The 20,900-nt window shown below is 44.9% G+C and overlaps 1 protein-coding gene across 1 annotated transcript; it reads right to left on the minus strand.

Annotated features, from left to right (window-relative positions):
• Window positions 1-15,146: 15,146 nt before the first annotated feature.
• Window positions 15,147-16,181, minus strand: LOC139423907 (heat shock protein Hsp-16.1/Hsp-16.11-like). Its single transcript, XM_071175546.1, has one exon. The coding sequence runs from the start codon at window positions 16,030-16,032 to the stop codon at window positions 15,325-15,327; it is 708 nt and encodes a 235-aa protein (XP_071031647.1). The 5' UTR covers window positions 16,033-16,181; the 3' UTR covers window positions 15,147-15,324.
• Window positions 16,182-20,900: the final 4,719 nt, after the last annotated feature.

Consider the following 20,900-nt stretch of genomic DNA (forward strand, 5'->3'; position numbering starts at 1 on the left):
CCCTGTAGGCCGTCTCGTCGTTGTTGGTAATCAAGCCTACCACTGTTGTGTCGTCCGCAAACTTGATGATTGAGTTGGAGGCGTGCGTGGCCACGCAGTCGTGGGTGAACAGGGAGTACAGGAGAGGGCTCAGAACGCACCCTTGTGGGGCCCCAGTGTTGAGGATCAGCGGGGTGGAGATGTTGTTGCCTACCCTCACCAACTGGGGGCGGCCCGTCAGGAAGTCCAGTACCCAGTTGCACAGGGCGGGGTCGAGACCCAGGGTCTCGAGCTTGATGACGAGCTTGGAGGGTACTATGGTGTTAAATGCCGAGCTGTAGTCGATGAACAGAATTCTCACATAGGTATTCCTCTTGTCCAGATGGGTTAAGGCAGTGTGCAGTGTGGTTGAGATTGCATCGTCTGTTGACCTATTTGGGCGGTAAGCAAATTGGAGTGGGTCTAGGGTGTCAGGTAGGGTGGAGGTGATATGGTCCTTGACTAGTCTCTCAAAGCACTCAGTTACATTAGCTTTCTTGGGAACAGGAACAATGGTGGCCCTCTTGAAGCATGTGGGAACAGCAGACTGGGATAGGGATTGATTGAATATGTCCGTAAACACACCAGCCAGCTGGTCTGCGCATGCTCTGAGGGCGGGGCTGGGGATGCCGTCTGGGCCTGCAGCCTTGCAAGGGTTAACACGTTTAAATGTTTTACTCACCTCGGCTGCAGTGAAGGAGAGGCCGCATGTTTTGGTTGCAGGCCGTGTCAGTGGCACTGTATTGTCCTCAAAGCGGGCAAAAAAGTTATTTAGTCTGCCTGGGAGCAAGACATCCTGGTCCGTGACGGGGCTGGTTTTCTTTTTGGTATCCGTGATTGACTGTAGACCCTGCCACATACCTCTTGTGTCTGAGCCGTTGAATTGAGATTCTACTTTGTCTCTATACTGACGCTTAGCTTGTTTGATTGCCTTGCGGAGGGAATAGCTGCACTGTTTGTATTCGGTCATGTTTCCGGTCACCTTGCCCTGATTAAAAGCAGTGGTTCGCGCTTTCAGTTTCACGCGAATGCTGCCATCAATCCACGGTTTCTGGTTTGGGAATGTTTTAATCGTTACTATGGGAATGACATCTTCAACGCACGTTCTAATGAACTCGCACACCGAATCAGCGTATTCGTCAATGTTGTTGTCTGACGCAATACGAAACATATCCCAGTCCACGTGATGGAAGCAGTCTTGGAGTGTGGAATCAGATTGGTCGGACCAGCGTTGAACAGACCTTTAGTTTTAGTTTCTGTCTGTAGGCAGGGATCAACAAAATGGAGTCGTGGTCAGCTTTTCCGAAAGGAGGGCGGGGCGGGGCAGGGCCTTATATGCGTTGCGGAAGTTAGAATAGCAGTGATCCAAGGTTTTGCCAGCCCTGGTTGCGCAATCGATATGCTGATACAATTTAGGGAGTCTTGTTTTCAGATTAGCCTTGTTAAAATCCCCAGCTACAATGAATGCAGCCTCAGGATGTATGGATTCCAGTTTGCAAAGAGTCAAATAAAGTTCGTTCAGAGCCATCGATGTGTCTGATTGGGGGGGAATATATACGGCTGTGATTATAATCGAAGAGAATTCCCTTGGTAGATAATGCGGTCGACATTTGATTGTGAGGAATTCTAAATCAGGTGAACAGAAGGACTTGAGTTCCTGTATGCTTTTGTGACCACACCACGTCTCGTTAGCCATAAGGCATACGCCCCCGCCCCTCTTCTTACCAGAAAGATGTTTGTTTCTGTCGGCGCGATGCGTGGAGAAACCAGCTGGCTGCACCGACTCTGATAGCGTCTCTCCAGTGAGCCATGTTTCCGTGAAGCAAAGAACGTTACAGTCTCTGATGTCCCTCTGGAATGCTACCCTTGCTGGGATTTCATCAACCTTGTTGTCAAGAGACTGGACATTGGCGAGAAGTATACTGGGGAGTGGTGCACGATGTGCCCGTCTCCGGAGTCTGACCAGAAGACCGCTACGTTTCCCTCTTTTACGAAGTCGTTTTTTTGGGTCGCCGGCTGGGATCCATTCCGTTGTCCTGGGTGAAAGGCAGAACACAGGATCCGCTTTGCGAAAGTCATATTCTTGGTCGTACTGATGGTGAGTTGACGCTGCTCTTATATTCAGTAGTTCTTCTCGACTGTATGTAATGAAACCTAAGATGACCTGGGGTACTAATGTAAGAAATAACACGTAAAAAAACAAAAAACTGCATAGTTTCCTAGGAACGCGAAGCGAGGCGGCCATCTCTGTCGGCGCCGGTGTGTGTTCTGAATGAAGGAGAGTTGTATGGCTTTGAAGCTCATTTGGAGGTTAGTTAACACAGTGTCCAAAGAAGGGCCAGAGGTATACAGAATGGTGTCGTCTGCGTAGAGGTGGATCAAAGAATCACCAGCAGCAAGAGCGACATCATTGATGTATACAGAGAATTGAACCCTGTGGCACCCCCATAGAGACTGCCAGAGGTCCGGACAACAGGACCTCCGATTTGACATACTGAACTCTATCAGAGAAGTAGTTGGTGAACCAGGCGAGGCAATCATTTGAGAAACCAAGGCAGTTGAGTCTGCCAATAAGAATGTTGGGATTGACAGAGTCGAAAGCCTTAGCCAGGTCGATGAATACGGCTGCACAGTAATGTCTCTTATCGATGGCGGTTATGATATAGTTTAGGACCTTGAGCGTGGCTGAGGTGCACCCATGACCAGCTCTGAAACAAGATTGCATAGCAGAAAAGGTACGGTGGGATTCGAAATGGTCAGAAATCTGTTTGTTAACTTGGCTATCAAAGACCTTAGAAAGGCAGGGAAGAATAGATATAGGTCTGTAGCAGTTTGGGTCTAGAGTGTCTTCCCTTTTGAAGAGTGGGATGACCGCGGCAGCATTCCAATTTATGGGAATCTCAGACGATATGAAAGAGGTTGAATGGGCTAGTAATAGGGGGTGCAACAGTTTAGGCAGATAATTTTAGAAAGAAATTGTCCAGATTGTCTAGCCCGGCTGATTTGTAGGGGTCCAGATTTTGCAGCTCTTTCTTTCTTTCTTTCAGATATCTGGATTTGGGTGAAGGAGAAGTAGGGGAGGTTTGGGTGAGTTGCTGTGGGGAGCGCAGGGCTGTTGACTGGGGTAGGGGTAGCCAGGTGGAAAGCATGGCCAGCCGTAGATAAATGCTTATTGAAATTCTCAATTATAGTGGATTTATAGGTGGTAACAGTGTTCCTAGCCTCAGCGCAGTGGGTAGTTGGGAGGAGGTGCTCTTATTCTCCATTTTAGTGTCCCAGAACTTTTTTGAGTTTGTGCTACAGGATGCAAATTTATGCTTGAAAAAGCTAACCTTATCTTTCCTAGCTGCATGTGTATATTTGTTCCTAACTTCCCTGAAAAGTTGCACATCAAGGAGGCTGTTCGATGCTAATGCAGAACGCCACAGGATGTTTTTGTGCTGGTCAATGGCAGTCAGGTCTGGAGAGAACCAGGGCTTTATCTGTTCCTGGTTCTACATTTTTTGAAAAGGGCATGCTTATTTATGATGGCGAGGAAAGCACTTTTAAAGAATAACCAGGCATCCTCTACTGAGAGGATGAGGTCAAAATCCTTCCAGGATACCCGGGCCAGGTCGTTTATTCATTGACTACAGCTCAGCGTTCAACACCATAGTGCACTCAAAGCTCATCAATAAGGTAAGGAACCTGGGATTAAACACCTCCCTCTGCAACTGGATCCTGGACTTCCTGACAGGCCTTCCCCAGGTGTTAAGGGTAGGTAACAACACATCCACCACGCTGATACTCAACACGAGGGCCCCTCAAGGGTGCGTGCTCAGTCCACTCCTGAACTTCCTGTTCACTCATGACTGCACAGCCAGGCATGACTCCAACATCATCATTAAGTTTGCCGATGACACAACAGTGATCACGGACAACAACGAGACATCCTATAGGGAGGAGGTCAGAGACCTGGCCGTGTGGTGCCAGGACAACAACCTCTCCCTCAACGTGATCAAGACAGGAGATGGAGATGATTGTGGACTACAGGAAAAAGGGGACCTAGTACGCCCCCATTCTCATCAACAGGGCTGTAGTGGAGCAGGTTGAGAGCTTCAAGTTCCTTGGTGTCCACATCACTAACAAACTAACATGGTCCAACCACACCAAGACAGTTGTGAAGAGGGCACGACAAAACCTATTCCCCCTCAGGAGACTGAAAAGATTTGGCGTGGGTCCTCAGATCCTCAAAAGGTTCTACAGCTGCACCATCGAGAGCATCCTGGCGGGTTGCATCACTGCCTGTTATGGCAACTGCTTGGACTCCCACTGCAAGGCACTACAGAGGGTAGTGTGCACCACCCAGTAAATCAACGAGGCAAAGCTTCCTGCCATCCAGGACCTCTATACCAGGCGGTGTCAGAAGGCCCTAATAATTGTCAAAGACTCCAGCCACCCTAGTCATAGACTGTTCTCTCTGCTACTGCACGGCAAGCTGTACCGAAGTGCCAAGTCTAGGTCGGAGAGGCTTTTAAACAGCTTCTACCCCCAAGCCATAAGACTCCTAAACATCTAATTAAATGGCTACCCCCCCCCCCCCCCCCCGTTACACCGCTGCTACTCTCTGTTGTTATCATCTATGCATTGCCACTTTAATGTACATATTACCTCAATTACCTCGACCAACCGGTGCCCCCGCACATTGACTCTGTACCGGTATCCCCCAGTATATAGTCTTAATATTGTTATTTTACTGCTGCTCTTTCTTGTTACTTTTATTATTCATATATTGTTTTTAACTGCATTGTTGGTTATGGGTTCGTAAGTAAGCATTTCACTGTAATGTCTATGTTTTCGGTGCATGTGACGAATACAGTTTGATTTTATTAGGTTTAGAATCACACTTTGTGACATTTTCTTAGATCCAATATATAGTGCATTGGTTTTGTATTATTTTGAACACATGATTAAATTAGGCACAGTACCAGTCAAACGTTTGGACACACCTACTCATTCCAGGGTTTTTCTTTATTTGTACTATTTTCTACATTGTAGAATAATAGAGAAGACATTAACACTATGAAATAACACATATCATGTATCATGTGGTAACCAAAAAAGTAGAAACAAATCAAAATATATTTTATATTTGAGATTCTTTAAAGTAACCGCCCTATGCCTTATCTTTGCACAATATTGGCATTCTCTCAACCAGCTTCATGTCATTGTCACCTGGAATCCATTTCAATTAACAGGTGTGCCTTGTTCATTTGTGGGATTTCTTTCCTTCTTAATGTGTTTGAGCTAATCAGTTGTGTTGTGACAATGAAGAAAATAGTGCAAATAATGAAAACCCCTTGAATGAGTAGGTAGGTCTGTCCAAACTTTTGAATGGGACTCTCTCTCTCTATATATATATATACAGTGGGGCAAAAAAGTATTTAGTCAGCCAACAATTGTGCAAGTTCTCCCACTTAAAAAGATGAGAGAGGCCTGTAATTTTCATCATAGGTACACTTCAACTATGATATATTTTTTAATGCATTTATTTGCAAATTATGGTAGAAAATAAGTATTTGGTCAATAACAAAAGTTTATCTCAATACTTTGTTATATACTATTTGTTGGCAATGACAGAGGTCAATCGTTTTCTGTCTTCACAAGGTTTTCACACACTGTTGCTGGTATTTTGGCCCATTCCTCCATGCAGATCTCCTCTAGAGCAGTGATGTTTTGGGGCTGTTGCTGAGCAACACGGACTTTCAACTCCCTCCAAAGATTTTCTATGGGGTTGAGATCTGGCGACTGGCTAGGGCACTCCAGGACCTTGAAATGCTTCTTACGAAGCCACTCCTTCGTTGCCCGGGCGGTGTGTTTGGGATCATTGTCATGCTGAAAGACCCAGCCACGTTTAATCGTCAATGCCCTTGCTGATGGAAGGAGGTTTTCACTCAAAATCTCACGATACATGGCCCCATTCATTCATTCCTTTACATGGATCAGTCGTCCTGGTCCCTTTGCAGAAAAACAGCCCTATGATGTTTCCACCCCCATGCTTCACAGTAGGTATGGTGTTCTTTGGATGCAACTCAGCATTCTTTGTCCTCCAAACACGACGAGTTGAGTTTTTACCAAAAAGTTATATTTTGGTTTCATCTGACCATATGACATTCTCCCAATCTTCTTCTGGATCATCCAAATGCTCTCTAGCAAACTTCAGACGGGTCTGGACATGTACTGGCTTAAGCAGGGGGACACGTCTGGCACTGCAGGATTTGAGTCCCTGGCGGTGTAGTGTGTTACTGATGGTAGGCTTTGTTACTTTGGTCCCAGCTCTCTGCAGGTCATTCACTAGGTCCCCCCGTGTGGTTCTGGGATTTTTGCTCACCGTTCTTGTGATCATTTTGACCCCACGGGGTGAGATCTTGCATGGAGCCCCAGATCGAGGGAGATTATCAGTGGTCTTGTATGTCTTTCATTTCCTACTAATTGCTCCCACAGTTGGTTTCTTCAAACCAAGCTGCTTACCTATTGGAGATTCAGTCTTCCCAGCCTGGTGCAGGTCTACAATTTTGTTTCTGGTGTCCTTTGACAGCTCTTTGGTCTTGGCCATAGTGTAGTTTGGAGTTTGACTGTTTGAGGTTGTGGACAGGTGTCTTTTATAATGATAACAAGTTCAAAGAGGTGCCATTAATACAGGTAACGAGTGGAGGACAGAGGAGCCTCTTAAAGAAGAAGTTACAGGTCTGTGAGAGCCAGAAATCTTGCTTGTTTGTAGGTGACCAAATACTTATTTTCCACCATAATTTGCAAATAAATTCATAAAAAAATCCTACAATGAGATTTTCTGGATTTTGTTTTTGTCATATTGTCTGTCATAGTTGAAGTGTACCTATGATGAAGATTACAGGCTTCTCTCATCTTTTTAAGTGGGAGAACTTGCACTGGCTGACTAAATACTTTTTTTGCCCCAGTATATATGTATATATATATATATATATATATATATATATATATATATATATATATATATATATATATATATATATATTTTTTACATATTTGCATCCTTAGTTTGTCCATTATGTGATTTGCGTGAGATTACCTGCTTATAGTTATTTATTATCTTACCTACCACTAATAGCCACCGGCCCCATGAATATTTAAAGATTTGTCAAAGCAGAAATCTTTTTAAACCCGTGAGTCACATGCTGCAGCCTCATAATCCCACGGGAACACACACATGTCTGTCTGCTTATTTTAGTACACCACAGCATCTGCAACCTGCGGCTGAGCTATCACCAACATCACTAATGTGCTGTGAGCTCCAGATAAAGGACTGGAGACCCAGCTAAACGCTTGCCTGCACTCGCCCCTGTATCGGCTAGATCGCCTGACAAATCAAATCAGCCTTCGACCCCCTGCCTCGGCCCTGGCCATACCGAGACACCGTCGGAATTCATCTTCATTACCAGTTCATATTCGTCGCCATGGCAAAGCTCATTGGGTTTGACGCAGCGGACCACATTTCATGCTGTCGTCTCTATGACATCCAGAACCTTCGGGGGAGCTGCGCTCCAGACCTTGTCCTACCGCCCGCTCATAAACGCCCAATAGCAACATGATCTAATATTACACAGGTCTGTAATAGCTGACAGTGGCAATAATGTTCTCCCATTGCGCTCTCCAAATTAGGTACCCTACCTTGGGGAGATGAGAGGATTTCTGGAAGATCAAGACAAACAATAGAATAGAACCCTCTAAATATTAGAATCCTATTACATTCTGGAAGATACTGATGGTGCGGAGAGATGTCAACAGAAAGTATCCCATTTGAAAAGTCCTACACCTATAAAATGGATATCTCGGATCAGAGCTAGAATATCTAACTCAACTGAGCCTCTAATTTCGGTTAACCCAGAACTTGCGTAATTTGGTCAGGTGAGTGATTTAGTTCTGAGTCCATACGTGTTACAAATTGGGAGTTCCAATTTGTGAAGTCCACTCTCGCAAAATGAAGCTCTCAGCGAAGTGAAGATAACCAAAACACAGGAACTACTGATGCTACAGGAACTGTTGCTGTGTTATCCTTCACAGTATTTGGATTACACACAAAATATGTCCAAGAGAGATTACTGAGCCTCTGAAAGCTCTTCCCAGACCATTATCGTCATGGCTTCACTCTCCAGCAAACAAACCCAGGACCAGGAACAAGACCAAATGCCCGTGTCCTGATAGAACACATCATTCAGGTCAGATTTCACAGATAAGACTCTGGAGGGCTGAGGCATAACATAACATTTTCTGTCTGTCCGCCTGTTCTTCCACCTCAGGGGCCACAGATGATCACACATCATAATGGACAGTCATAGTGAGGTATCGATCTTGTAGGATCTTGTTCATATCCATAAGGTGGCTGTAGACTGTATCAGGAAGATCTGTAAGCCTTGTGAAGCTCATCTAGTTTATAAGTGCAAGGCAGGGAGTTTTTCCTGTTTTTCATGTGACTTGGCCAGGAAAACTCTGGGCCCTTATAACTAGGGCAAGATCATTTAGTCTTACTCCACTGAACATCAGTGAGAAACAATACTGACGATCAAGGATCTACTGTTATGAGGCTGTGGGCCGGGTAGTGGATGAGAAGGGAAACAACCCACTATTCTCAGAGAGGATAGTGTAGTTATGGAACTGTAGTGTAGTTAAAGGATGATAATGAAAACAACCCACACTATTCTCAGAGAGGATAGTGTAGTTATGGATCTGTAGTGTAGTTAAGGATGATAATGAAAACAGCCCACACTATTCTCAGAGAGGATAGTGTAGTTATGGATCTGTAGTATAGTTAAGGATAATAATGAAAACAACCCACTATTCTCAGAGAGGATAGTGTAGTTATGGATCTGTTGTGTAGTTAAGGATGATAATGAAAACAGCCCACACTTCTCAGAGAGGATAGTGTAGTTATGGATCTGTAGTGTAGTTAAGGATGATAATGAAAACAACCCACTATTCTCAGAGAGGATAGTGTAGTTATGGATCTGTTGTGTAGTTAAGGATGATAATGAAAACAGCCCACACTTCTCAGAGAGGATAGTGTAGTTATGGATCTGTTGTGTAGTTAAGGATGATAATGAAAACAGCCCACACTTCTCAGAGAGGATAGTGTAGTTATGGATCTGTAGTGTAGTTAAGGATAATAATGAAAACAACCCACACTATTCTCAGAGAGAAAGAGAGAGAGAGAGAGAGAGAGAGAGAGAGAGAGAGAGAGAGAGAGAGAGAGAGAGAGAGAGAGAGAGAGAGAGAGAGAGAGAGAGAGAGAGAGAGAGAAAGTTGGGGGTTCAGCTTACGTTAGCAACACTGACTGACACTTTGGGATGATGATGATGATGATGTGGCAGCAGCTCTCTCTGCACCTCATCAGGGCTGAAAATCAATACCAGTCAGACACTATTTTAGACCAACACGTGCTGTCTACATATTCATCCAGATTATACAAGCTGCCAGGCAGGCTGTGGATTGTGTCATTGGGTTTAGTTTGTCGTACAAGGAACCATATTTACTGGGGAGAAACGGGATCCCTGAGATTTTTGGTTCCCCCCTCCAGGTGATGATTATCCACTTGGATTGACACCGCTTTATTCGTGTCCACAAAACATTGTGAAAGTGCTCTATCTAACATGAGATGATCCTTGGGTATAAGCATGGCAGAGGAAGCACTCTTAATTTGTGAAAAACAGAAAAACAGATCCCTGTTAACTGAACAGTGCAACTCGACTAGTGTATGTTTCTCTGAACGTACTGTACCAGCTCTTTCACCTATACGAATTTGGCTGTTCTACATTGGAGTGGAGCCTTTACACATTGGAAAGAGTCAGCTAGCTCTCATTATGTAAATCTTTGATTTCGGTGACATTTAAATAAAGCTAAAGATTTAAGTGGTTTCCTTTCTTCTTCTCTTCCTAGAGTCTATCGCGTTGCCCCGGGCAGTACTCATCAAATATTAACTGCTGTGTTTTGTCCCTGTTATGGCTCGACAACAAATAGTGTCTCCCAGGTAGCAAATGTCAGAGGAACCTTTACAGATACTAATTTAGGCCCCTTCGGGGTGTTGGGTGTAATGGTAGAATTTAAAGCTCTTTCTTCTTCTCCTTTCCCTGGTGTTGAGTTCCCCCAAGTGTAGAGACGAAAGATGCTGTTTTCCGTTTGGCGTCTTACCCTTCTCTGAACCCCTTTGTTTCCGGTAGATTCTTCGTCATCAGCCTTAATAAAGGGATTCTGGAAGGGATTCTAGAGGTGATTGAAAAGTTGCCCGTGAGCTTTAGTTGAGAAAACATTTGTTTCAGTGGCTGTATAGGACGTATCCATGATTAGTACTTGACTATAACTTGCTACAACTTTCCTGACTTGACTCCCTGCTCTGTTGAAGTTCACATTCAGTAACCAGTAACAACCAGACTGATGTAAGTCTGAGCCAGGAGGTTCAGTGTGTCTTGTGAACGTGGTGAAAGCAAAGAGTGAATTGTGGGGTTTTACACAACGAGTGAATTGAATTGTGGTGTATGCAAATGAATTGTTGTGTACGCAAATCTAGCTAGATTAGCTACCAGGTCTAGATTGGAAGCAGGTCTCTCGAAAAATACTTTTTTTTTTTTTTTACCTCAATGAGACTAACCTGGATAAATATAGGTGGAATTTAAAAAATATAGAAATAAAAGATTATAGGTGGCATAAACCAAAAAGTCACATGAAATTAACAAGGAAGAAGAGGCCTCTTGTTAAATTACAGCTTGCGTTCCTGCTCAGTGCCCCCTTTGTTTTTTTACCATTACTAGAAGTTAACATGGATCTATACAGACTTGTTTGGTCTTCACCAGTAAACAGTATGCAGGACCTATACGAACTGACACGATCAAATGTTGCTATTAATTTATTCAACAGAAAATATGAAGCAAACCATTACTTCAACAGAATGATAGATGGTTTGGAAGAGTATGTCTGATTGAATTACACATACATCAACTAATGGGAAATTCCTTATTATAGGGTACTGGCGCCATCATCTGACAATGAAGAGGTAGTGTTTGTTAAGGGTACACACTAAGAAAAGAGGGTTCCTCAAGGGTTCTTTGGGAAGGTTGATGGTACTATGTGGAACCATAATGACTCAAATAACCCTTTGGTTCTCAAAGAATCTTCAAATGGTTATTAGCAGTTCACAAAAGGGTTCTTTGCTCTTTTAGTAATAATTAAAATGTAGGGGTGGCGGCTCATTCAAATATTTTGGGGCGTGGTTTGCTTGCAGCTCTTTTTGTGCAAATGAGAATGTCATTCCAGTTTATCCAGTCTGTTGTGTTATATATGACTATGGCCAGTGACACACTGAACTCTAGCTGAGAAGTAGTTGGTGAACCAGGCGAGGCAGTCATTTGAGAAACTGAAGCTGATAAGAATGCGGTGATTGACAGAGTCGAAAGCCTTGGCCAGGCCGATGAAGACGGCTGCATAGTACTGTCTTTTATCAATGGCAGTTATGATATCGATTAGGACCTTGAGCATGGCGGAGGTGCACCCATGACCAGCTCGGAAACCAGATTGCATAGTGGAGAAGGTACGTTGGGATTCAAAATGGTTGGTGATCTGTTTGTTAACTTGGCTTCTGAAGATTTTAGAAAGGCAGGACAGGATGGATATAGGTCTATAACAGTTTGGGTCTAGAGTGTCTCCCCCTTTTGAAGAGGGGGATGACCGCTGCAGCTTTCCAATGTATGATCCGAAAGAGAGGTTGAACAGGCTAGTAATAGAGGTTGCAACAATTTCTGCTGATAATTTTAGAAATAGAGGGTCCAGTTTGTCTAGCCCAGCTGATTTGTAGGGATCCAGATTTTGCAGCTCTTTCAGAACATCAGCAGCCTCAATGCAGTGGGCAGAGGAGGTGCTCTTATTCTCCATGGACTTTACAGTGTCCCAAAACTTTTTGGAATTAGTGCTACAGGATGCACATTTCTGTTTGAAAAAGCTAGCCTTAGCTTTCCTAACTGATTGTGTATATTGGTTCCTGACTTCCCTGAAAAGTTGCATATCACAGGGGCTATTCGATGCTAATGCAGTATGCCACAGGATGTTTTTGTGCTGGTCAAGGGCAGTCAAGTCTGGAGTGATGTCATGGCCGTCGAATGAAGTAGACCAAAGCGTGGTGAGAGTACATATTATTTTTAATTAGGATGATGATGACGCCGACAAAAACAATAAACAATACAAAAACAACCGTGAAGCTTAAGGGCTAAGTGCCACAAACAAAGTTCATTTCCTAGCCTGAAAGGAGGGAAAGGGCTACCTAAGTATGGTTCCCAATCAGAGACAATGATAGACAGCTGTCCCTGATTGAGAACCATACCTGGCCAAAACATAGAAATACAAAATCATAGAAATACAAAAACATAGAATTCCCACCCCAAATCACACCCTGACCAAATAGACATAAAAAGGCTCTTTTTATAAGGTCAGGGCGTGACAAGTGAACCAATGGCTATATCTGTTCTTAGTTCTACATTTTTTGAATGGGGCATACTTTTTTAAGATGGTGAGGAAAGGACTTTTAAAAAGCAACCAGGCATCCTCTACTGAAGGGATGAGGTCAATATCCTTCCAGGATACCCGGGTCAGGTCGATTAGAAAGGCCTGCTCGTTGAAGTGTTTAAGGGAGCGTTTGACAGTGATGAGGGGTGGTCGTTTGACCGCGGACCCATTATGGACTCAGGCAATGAGGCAGTGATCGCTGAGATCCTGGTTGAAAACAGCAGAGGTGTATTTAGAGGGCAAGTTGGTCAGGGTGATATATATGACTGTTCCCATGGTTACGGATTTAGGGTTGTACCTGGTAGGTTCCTTGATCATTTGTGTGAGATTGAGGGCATCTAGCTTAGATTGTAGGATGGCCGGGGTGTGAAGCATATCCCAGTTTAGGTCACCTAAACAGCACGAACTTTGAAGATAGATGGGGGGCAGTCAATTCACATATGATGTCAAGGGCACAGCTGGGGGTCTATAACAAGCAGCAACGGTGAGAGACTTATTTCTGGAAAGGTGGATTTATAAAAGTAGAAGCTCGAATTGTTTGGGCACAGACCTGGATGGTATGACATAACTCTGCAGGCTATCTCTGCAGTAGATTGCAACTCTGCCCCCTTTGGCAGTTCTATCTTGTCAGAAAATGTTGTAGTTGGGGATGAAAATGTCATAATTTTTGGTGGCCTTCCTAAGTCAGGATTCAGACACAGCTAGGGCATCAGGGTTGGCGGAGTGTGCTAAAGCAGTGAATAAAACAAACTTAGGGAGGAGGCTTCTGATGTTAACATGCATGAAACCAAGGCTTTTACATTTACAGAAGTCAACAAATGAGAGTGCCTTGTGAAAGGGTGTGGTGCTGGGGGCTACAGTGCCTGGGTTAACCTCTACATCACCAGAGGAACAGAGGAGGAGTAGGATAAGGGTACGGCTAAAAGCTAAAAGAACTGGTTGTCTAGTGCATTGGGGACAAAGAATAAAAGGAGTAGATTTCTGGGCGTGGTAGAATAGATTCAGGGCATAATGTACAGTCAAGGGTATGGTAGGATGTGAGTACAGTGGAGGTAAACCTTGGCATTGTGACGATGAGAGTGGTTGCGTCTCTGAAGGCACCAGTTAAGCCGGGTGAGGTCTCCGCATGTGTGGAGGGTGCGACAAAAGAGCTATCTAAGGCATTTAGCGCGGGGCTGGGGGCTCTACAGTGAAATAAAACAATAATAACTAACATAAACAGCAGTAGACAAGGCATATTGACATTAGGGAGAGGCATGTGTAGCCGAGTGATCATAGGGTCCAATGAGCAGCAGTAGGTGAGCCAGGGAGTCGTTCAGTAGTCGCTACTACGCTAGGTGAGCTGGAGCTAGCGGGCCGGGGCTAGCAGATGGGTCTTCAGCGACGTGACAACGGAAAAGCCTGTTGAAACCAGCTCGGACGAATACGTCGGCAGACCAGTCGTGATGGATCGGCGGGGCTCCATGTCGGCAATAAAGGGTCCGGGCCAATTGGCGAAAGAGATATTGTTGCCCAATAATTAGCTGGTAGACCTCTTCGGCTAGCCGGGAGGTGGGCCTAGCTCGAGGCTAGCTCAAGGCTAACTTGTGCTTGCTTAGGGACAGAGGTGTTAGCCAGGAGTAGCCACTCGGATTGCAGCTAGCCAGCTGCGATGATCCGGTGTAATGGTCCAGAGCTTACGGTAGGAATCCGGAGATGTGGTTGAGAAATAGAAGTCCGATTTGCATTGGGTTGATATCGCGCTGTGCAGACTGGCAGGTATTGACTGAGCTGAGGCTAGCTGGTGTTCGAGTTAACGGCGAAGACCGCTAGCCAACTGACTACTAGCTAGTAGCTAGTTAGCTGGCTTGCTTCTGATGGGGGTTCCGGTCCTAAAGTATAAAAATAGCAGATCCGTACCACATTGGGTGAGGAGTATATTTAATCCGTACTAAATATATAAGAAAAAAAACGAGTAAAACTATTATTTACATGGGAAAAGACAAAACACATGTCCGACTGCTACGCCATCTTAGACATACAGGAACATAAAGGGATCCGCTAAGGTTAAAAGCCAAATAACCCTTATTTGGCACTATATAGAACCATTAGTTTTTAGTGTGTAGAGTAGCAAGTACAACATAAACACTTACTTTATATTGAGTGTTTCAATTATAATTAGGATGCTAGTTTGTATTTTAAGGATTTGGTCAAGCTTCAGGTTGGTGAGTGCTTCATACTTCAACATGGAATAAATATTTTTGTTTTGTTTTTGCTCATTCTGTTTGGGTCAGCCTGGTAGAACCTGGTTCCCCAGTGGGTGGGCCTGTGTCCACCAAGCCCACACATGCCTGTACCCCTTATTTCAATACAGATGTAGAGAACATGCAAATGCAACAATGTCTTTGTCCAGGAGACATCTGTCTCCTAATCCAGATGTCAGTGAGAAAAATATTGTGTGTTTTGAGGTACGGAGTGCAAGGTTGCATTTGTTTTTTGGACTGTAAAAGTATTCAGTTCACATGACTGTTTAAAGTGTATAGTATGCTAGTAATGACAGGATCCACCACTTATTTCTAGTTATCTATTTTAAAACTGTCATCCACACAAGCCACAATTCTAGCAACCATCATTCCAATATCAGATTGTCTTTATTAAATAATATTTATTCAAATAGGCATATTATAAATGATTTTCCACAATGTCATCCACCGGATTATTAATACAATTAAGTGTTTTATAAAATATTCAGACAGTCTTTGTAATTCAAGGTTTTGAGGTCTTCCCTGTTGTAGACTCTTCCATGGTTCCCTTGGCTATGGGTACGTCCAGGGAAGTTCTGAAATGGAGGGGGACCTCCTGCTCCTCTGTAGGGGCTTCCAGCTGGGGGGCGGCTGTGGGAGCTTTGATCCTCAGCTGTCCATCTTCTCCCAGAGAACAGGTCAAGGCTGTCAGGTCTAGGTGGGCAGGCAGGTCAATTTTCTGGACAAAGCCTTTCTGTTGGGACGAGGAGGAGGAAAAGGAGCAGGAAGAGGTGGCGGAGGAGGTGGATTTAGCCTCTTCTGCTTTGGCCTGTTTCATGGCCACCACGGCTAGCCTCCGTCCATCCAGCTTGACTGTGATGTCTTCTGGGTTGAAGCCTTGGACGTTTAGGCTCAGGGCCAGGGGGCTGTGGCTCCGGCCTGTCTCAGCCACCTGGCTATGTGCTGTTGCTGGAACTCCTGTGATCCTCCTCTCCATGAATGGGGAGCCCATTCGGAGGTGGGCCCTCTCGTGCAGCTGGTGCATACTAGGGAGCCCATCGCGGACCTCCTTGAGGAGATCACTGGCCAGGTTGGACCTCCTTTGAAAGAAGTCCTCTTGGACGCCGGAGAGAGCCTGGTGGTGCATGGGGGGGAAGACCATCCTCTCCTGACTGAAGAAAGGATCGTTTCCGAAGATGCTCTCGATTGCTGGGGCGGCGGACTGAGTCATATTGTTATTTTTTCTGTTTTCCTTTCCAGTCTGTTTAGAAGAAGAGGAGTGTGAGTTCCTTGGATCTCTTGTTGTGAGGATCTCTTGGTTGGTGCTCTACTCCCGCAAGTGTTTCTGAACTTGTGGTAGTACCTCTCAGGCTTATATACTCCCTCTCTTCCTAAAGCCCTCCGCCTTGTTGCCCTATTTACAACACATGAGCTCAATAAAGAAGGACGGGGGAAGGGGGCATTAAGTGGTATGGTACAAGAATACCCTGCGAGAAGTCAGTGGGCTAAACTGAGCTTATGGCCATATCCTGTTTACGTTTTTACGGGGAGATGCTTCTATTTCTCCCTCTGTGTTTGTCATTGGTTCATTAGTCACAGCGCTGGGTTGGTCGTGCCACAGCTGAGGGTCGCCTTACCACACTCCACCCTCTACCCTGAGTCACGGCTGTTGGATGAGATCAACGGGGTAATGTTGTCCCTGGTGTTTCATAAATGTGTTTGGAGCCCCACCCCTGACTATTTTGGGGGTGCTGGCTAGGCTGGGGCGACATACTAGAAGTGAAGGCTACAGATGGCTGGACACTGACGTGATCCCACAACTCTCCTTTAGGATCCAAGTGTTGTGGCCATGCACTAGGGGGCTATCCTCATAGTTCAGGATTGGTTCAATGAGCTAATGCACCAGGTATGTCTGTGAGCAGAGACGAGGCCCTGGCTCTGTGTTGCTGCTGGAACTCCACCTTCCATCTATTTGACCTCTTGGTGATGTCATTTGGAAACATAATGTTGCCTTTCACTGCTATGCGGACGATACACAGCTGTACATTTCGATGAAACATGGTGAAGCCCCACAATTGCCCTCCCTGGAAGCCTGTCTTTCAGACTTCAGGAAGTGGATGGCAGCAAATGTTTTACTTTTAAACTCAGACGAAACAGAGATGCTTGTTCCAGGTCCCAAGAAACGGGGAGATCTTCTGTTGGATCTGACAGTGAATCTTGATGGTTGTACAGTCGTCTCACATAAAACTGTGGATTGACCTCTGCGTTACTCTGGACCTTGATCTCTCTTTTGACGAACATATCAAGACTATTTCAAGAAACTTTATGTCCAAAAATGATGCAGAAAAGTTCATCCATGCTTTTGTCACTTCTAGATTAGACTACTGCAATGTTCTACTTTGAAAAAGTAGCACTAGATAACTTCAGTTGGTGCTAAACACGGCTGCAAGAATTTTGACTAGAACCCCAAAATGTGATCATATTACTCCAGTGCTAGCCTCTCTACACTGGCTTCCTGTTAAGGCTAGAGCTGATTTCAAGGTTTTACTGCTAACATACAAAGAATTACATGGGCTTGTTCCTACCTATCTCTCCGATTTGGTCCTGCAGTACATACCTACACGTACAGTATGGTCACAAGACACAGGCCTCCTTATTGTCCCTAGAATTTCTAAGCAAACAACTAGAGGCAGGGCTTTCTCCTATAGAGCTCAATTTGTATGGAATGGTCTGCCTACCCATGTGAGAGGCGCAAACTCGGTCTCAACTTTAAGTCATTATTGAAGACTCATCACTTCAGTAGGTCCTATGATTGAGTGTAGTCTGGCCCAGGGGTGTGATGGTGAACGGAAAGGCACTGGAGTAATGAACCGCCCTTGCTGTATCTGCCTGGCCGGTTCCCCTCAGTCCACAAGGATTCTTTGCCTCTTACCCTATTACGGGGGCTGAGTCACTGGCTTACCTGTGCTCTTCCATCCCGTCCCTAGGAGGGGTGCATCACTTGAGTGGGTTGAGTCACTTACGCGATCTTCCTGTCTGGGTTTGGCGCCCCCTTCAGGTTCGTGCCATGGGGGAGATCTTTGTGGGCTGTACTCAGTAGTATACTCAGTAGTAAGTTGGTGGTTAAAAGATATCCCTCTAGTGGTGTGGAGGCTGTGCTTTGGCAAAGTGGGTGTAGTTATATCCTGCCTGGTTAATCCTGTCCGGGGGTATCGTCGGATGGGGCCACAGTGTCTCCCGGCCCCTCCTGTCTCAGCCTCCAGTATTTATGCTGCAATAGCTTACGTGTCGGGGGGGCTAGGGTCAGTCTGTTATGTCTGGAGTATTTCTCCTGTTTTATCTGGTGTCCTGTGTGAATTTAAGTATGCTCCCTCTAATTCTCTCTCTAACTCCCTCTCCCTCCCCTCCCAGAGAACTTGAGCCCTGGGACCATGCCTCAGGACTACCTGGCCTGATGACTCCTTGCAGTCCCCAGTCCACCTGGTCGTGCTGCTGCTCCAGTTTATGTTCTGCCTGCGGCTATTGAACCCTGACCTGTTCACCGGACGTGCTACCTTGTCCTGGACCTGCTGTTTTCGACTCTCTCTCAACCTCAACTGCTGTCTCTAACTCTGAATGCTCTGCTATGAAAAGCCAACTGACATTTCCTCCTGAGGTGCTGACCTGTTGCACCCTCTACAACCACTGTGATGATTATTATTATTTGACCCTGCTGGTCGTCTATGAACGTTTGAACATCTTGGCCATGTAGTGTTATAATCACAACCCTACACAGCCAGAAGAGGACTGGCCACCCCTCAGAGCCTGGTTCCTCTCTAGGTTTCTTCCTAGGTTCCTTCCTCTAAGGCGTTTTTCCTAGCCACCGCACTTCTACATCTGCATTGCTTGCTGCTTGGGGTTTTAGGCTGGGTTTCTGTACAGCACTTTGTGACAATCGGCCGATGTAAAAAGGGCTTCATAAATACATTTGATTTGATTTGAAGAGACACACATGATGCATCGCTGACTAACAGAAGTCGAAGGAGGTTCATCCATTTGAGTATTGTTGGCACAGTAGCACAGACTGAGATCTATTTTAGACAACTGCCTGGTAGTATAAATGCTGACCCCATGATTATAGCAACATGACAGTAGCGTATAAAAGTAAATTGATGAGCGCTGCTTTTTTCATTTCCAGAATGTACTTTTCAGTCATCAGACACTTTGTGACCTGTCATTCTAAGAATATCACCCTCGGCAAATGGTATTACCATTCACAGTCGGAAACAGGCTACACTCTAAAACCTAGAATTAGGCTAATTGTTTATTCGTACACTGTAAATATCACCCTCTAATGTTGCTACCATTCACCGTCACAAAAACACCGTAATTAGCTCTACTTGGAGATATTCAAGGATCACACATAGTGATTCTATACGAAGTCAAACAGTTTTGTGCAAGTTCACCTCAACCCCCAGCGCAACTTCAGACCCTAAGAAATTGTGAAAAAAGTCTGTCACATCAATTAAGTTGAAAATAGCCCTCCCTCGTTTTTTTTAAAACTATTGAACTCAACACAAGAACAAAACATGTACAGTAGCGACTAAATTAATTGGTGGTGGCTTTGGGACTTATGTGTGCAGATATAAGATGACAGTGTGTGTGTGTGTGTGTGTGTGTGTGTGTGTGTGTGTGTGTGTGTGTGTGTGTGTATTGATCACCACAAGACGGAAGCCATATAGAACTGAGTCTGGTCCATTCTTTAGCTGTGTATGGCAGGTGCCTTCCAGTGCATGCTGGGAGCTGGGCCATATGTCTGCGTGTCACCCACAATCCTCCCTGCGATGGAGTCAGGAGATTCATGGAGCCTAGAGACACTCAGTCATAGTTATAGAGAGGGAGGAGAGGAGAGAGTATTTATAGCTGAGGAACTCAGGAAGAGTCATATTACAACCCCTTACATTTCTAGCATTTATACAGTAAGTTAAAGATCCACAACTGCTGCCCGGGATATTGATTGGATGCTCATTGGATGCTGGTCAATCGATGATCTTAGTTAAAATAGGTCAAATTGCATCACTCCCCAATTCGACAATATCACTTAAATGATTTCTTCAAGGCGACTGTCTTGATCTTACTGTAGTTATTGCATATCGAAGTGCTGCTCAACACAGTGTTATTAACTCCTGGTTCTGGAGGACCACAGTCTGTGCAGACTTTTATCTGAGCCCAGCACTACCTGATTCAGCTAAACAAGGTCTTGGTGGTGATGTTGATAAGGTGCTGTTGCGCTAGGCCATAAAAAGAGACTTGGTGCTGTTTGGTAGGCAGTAAATACCCGCATACCAATGCCCCACTTTCTCCGTGCTATCTTTAGGTGATGACAAAGCCTCAGAGTTGGGGCTTAAAATATACATGGAGTGTCCAAACATCAGGACATAGACTGACCAGGTGAATCCAGGTGAAAGCTATGATCCCTTGGAGCTACGAGACAATTGAAACATGGATTGTGTATGTGTGCCATTCAGAGGGTGAATTGGTCATTCAAAATATTGAATTGTCTTTGAACGGGGTGTGGAAGTAGGTGCCAGGTGCACCGGTTTGAGTGTGTCAAGAACTGCAAAGCTGCTGTTTTTTTTTCATCAGTTCCCCATGTGTATCAAGAACGGTCCACCACCCAAAACACATCCAGCCAACTTGACTCAACTGTGGGAAGCATTGGAGTCAACATGGGCCAGTATCCCTGTGGAACGCTTTCGACACCTTGTAGAGATAATGGGGCAACAAATTGAGGCTGTTCTGAGGGCAAAAGGGGGTGCAACTCAATATTAGGAACATGTTCCCCCCCAAAAATGTTCACCTTTATTTAACTAGGCAAGTCAGTTAAGAACAAATTCTTATTTTCAATGACGGCCTAGGATCAGTGGGTTAACTGCCTTGTTCAGGGGCAGAACAAAATATTTGTACCTTTACCTGATTCAATCTTGCAGCCTTGCGGTTACTAGCACAATGCTCTAACCACTAGGCTACTTGCTTTGTACACTCAGTGTATGTGGAACCACATGACCAAAGAGAGATGAAAACGCGTCATTAGAATCCTGATATAGAAGAGCTTATTGA

Source organism: Oncorhynchus clarkii, chromosome 13 (assembly GCF_045791955.1).
Source record: "Oncorhynchus clarkii lewisi isolate Uvic-CL-2024 chromosome 13, UVic_Ocla_1.0, whole genome shotgun sequence".
NCBI lineage: Eukaryota > Metazoa > Chordata > Actinopteri > Salmoniformes > Salmonidae > Oncorhynchus > Oncorhynchus clarkii.

Excerpts from the sequence above, each read along its gene's own strand:
- LOC139423907 (XM_071175546.1), bottom strand. The coding sequence starts at position 16,032 with ATGACTCAGTCCGCCGCCCCAGCAATCGAGAGCATCTTCGGAAACGAT.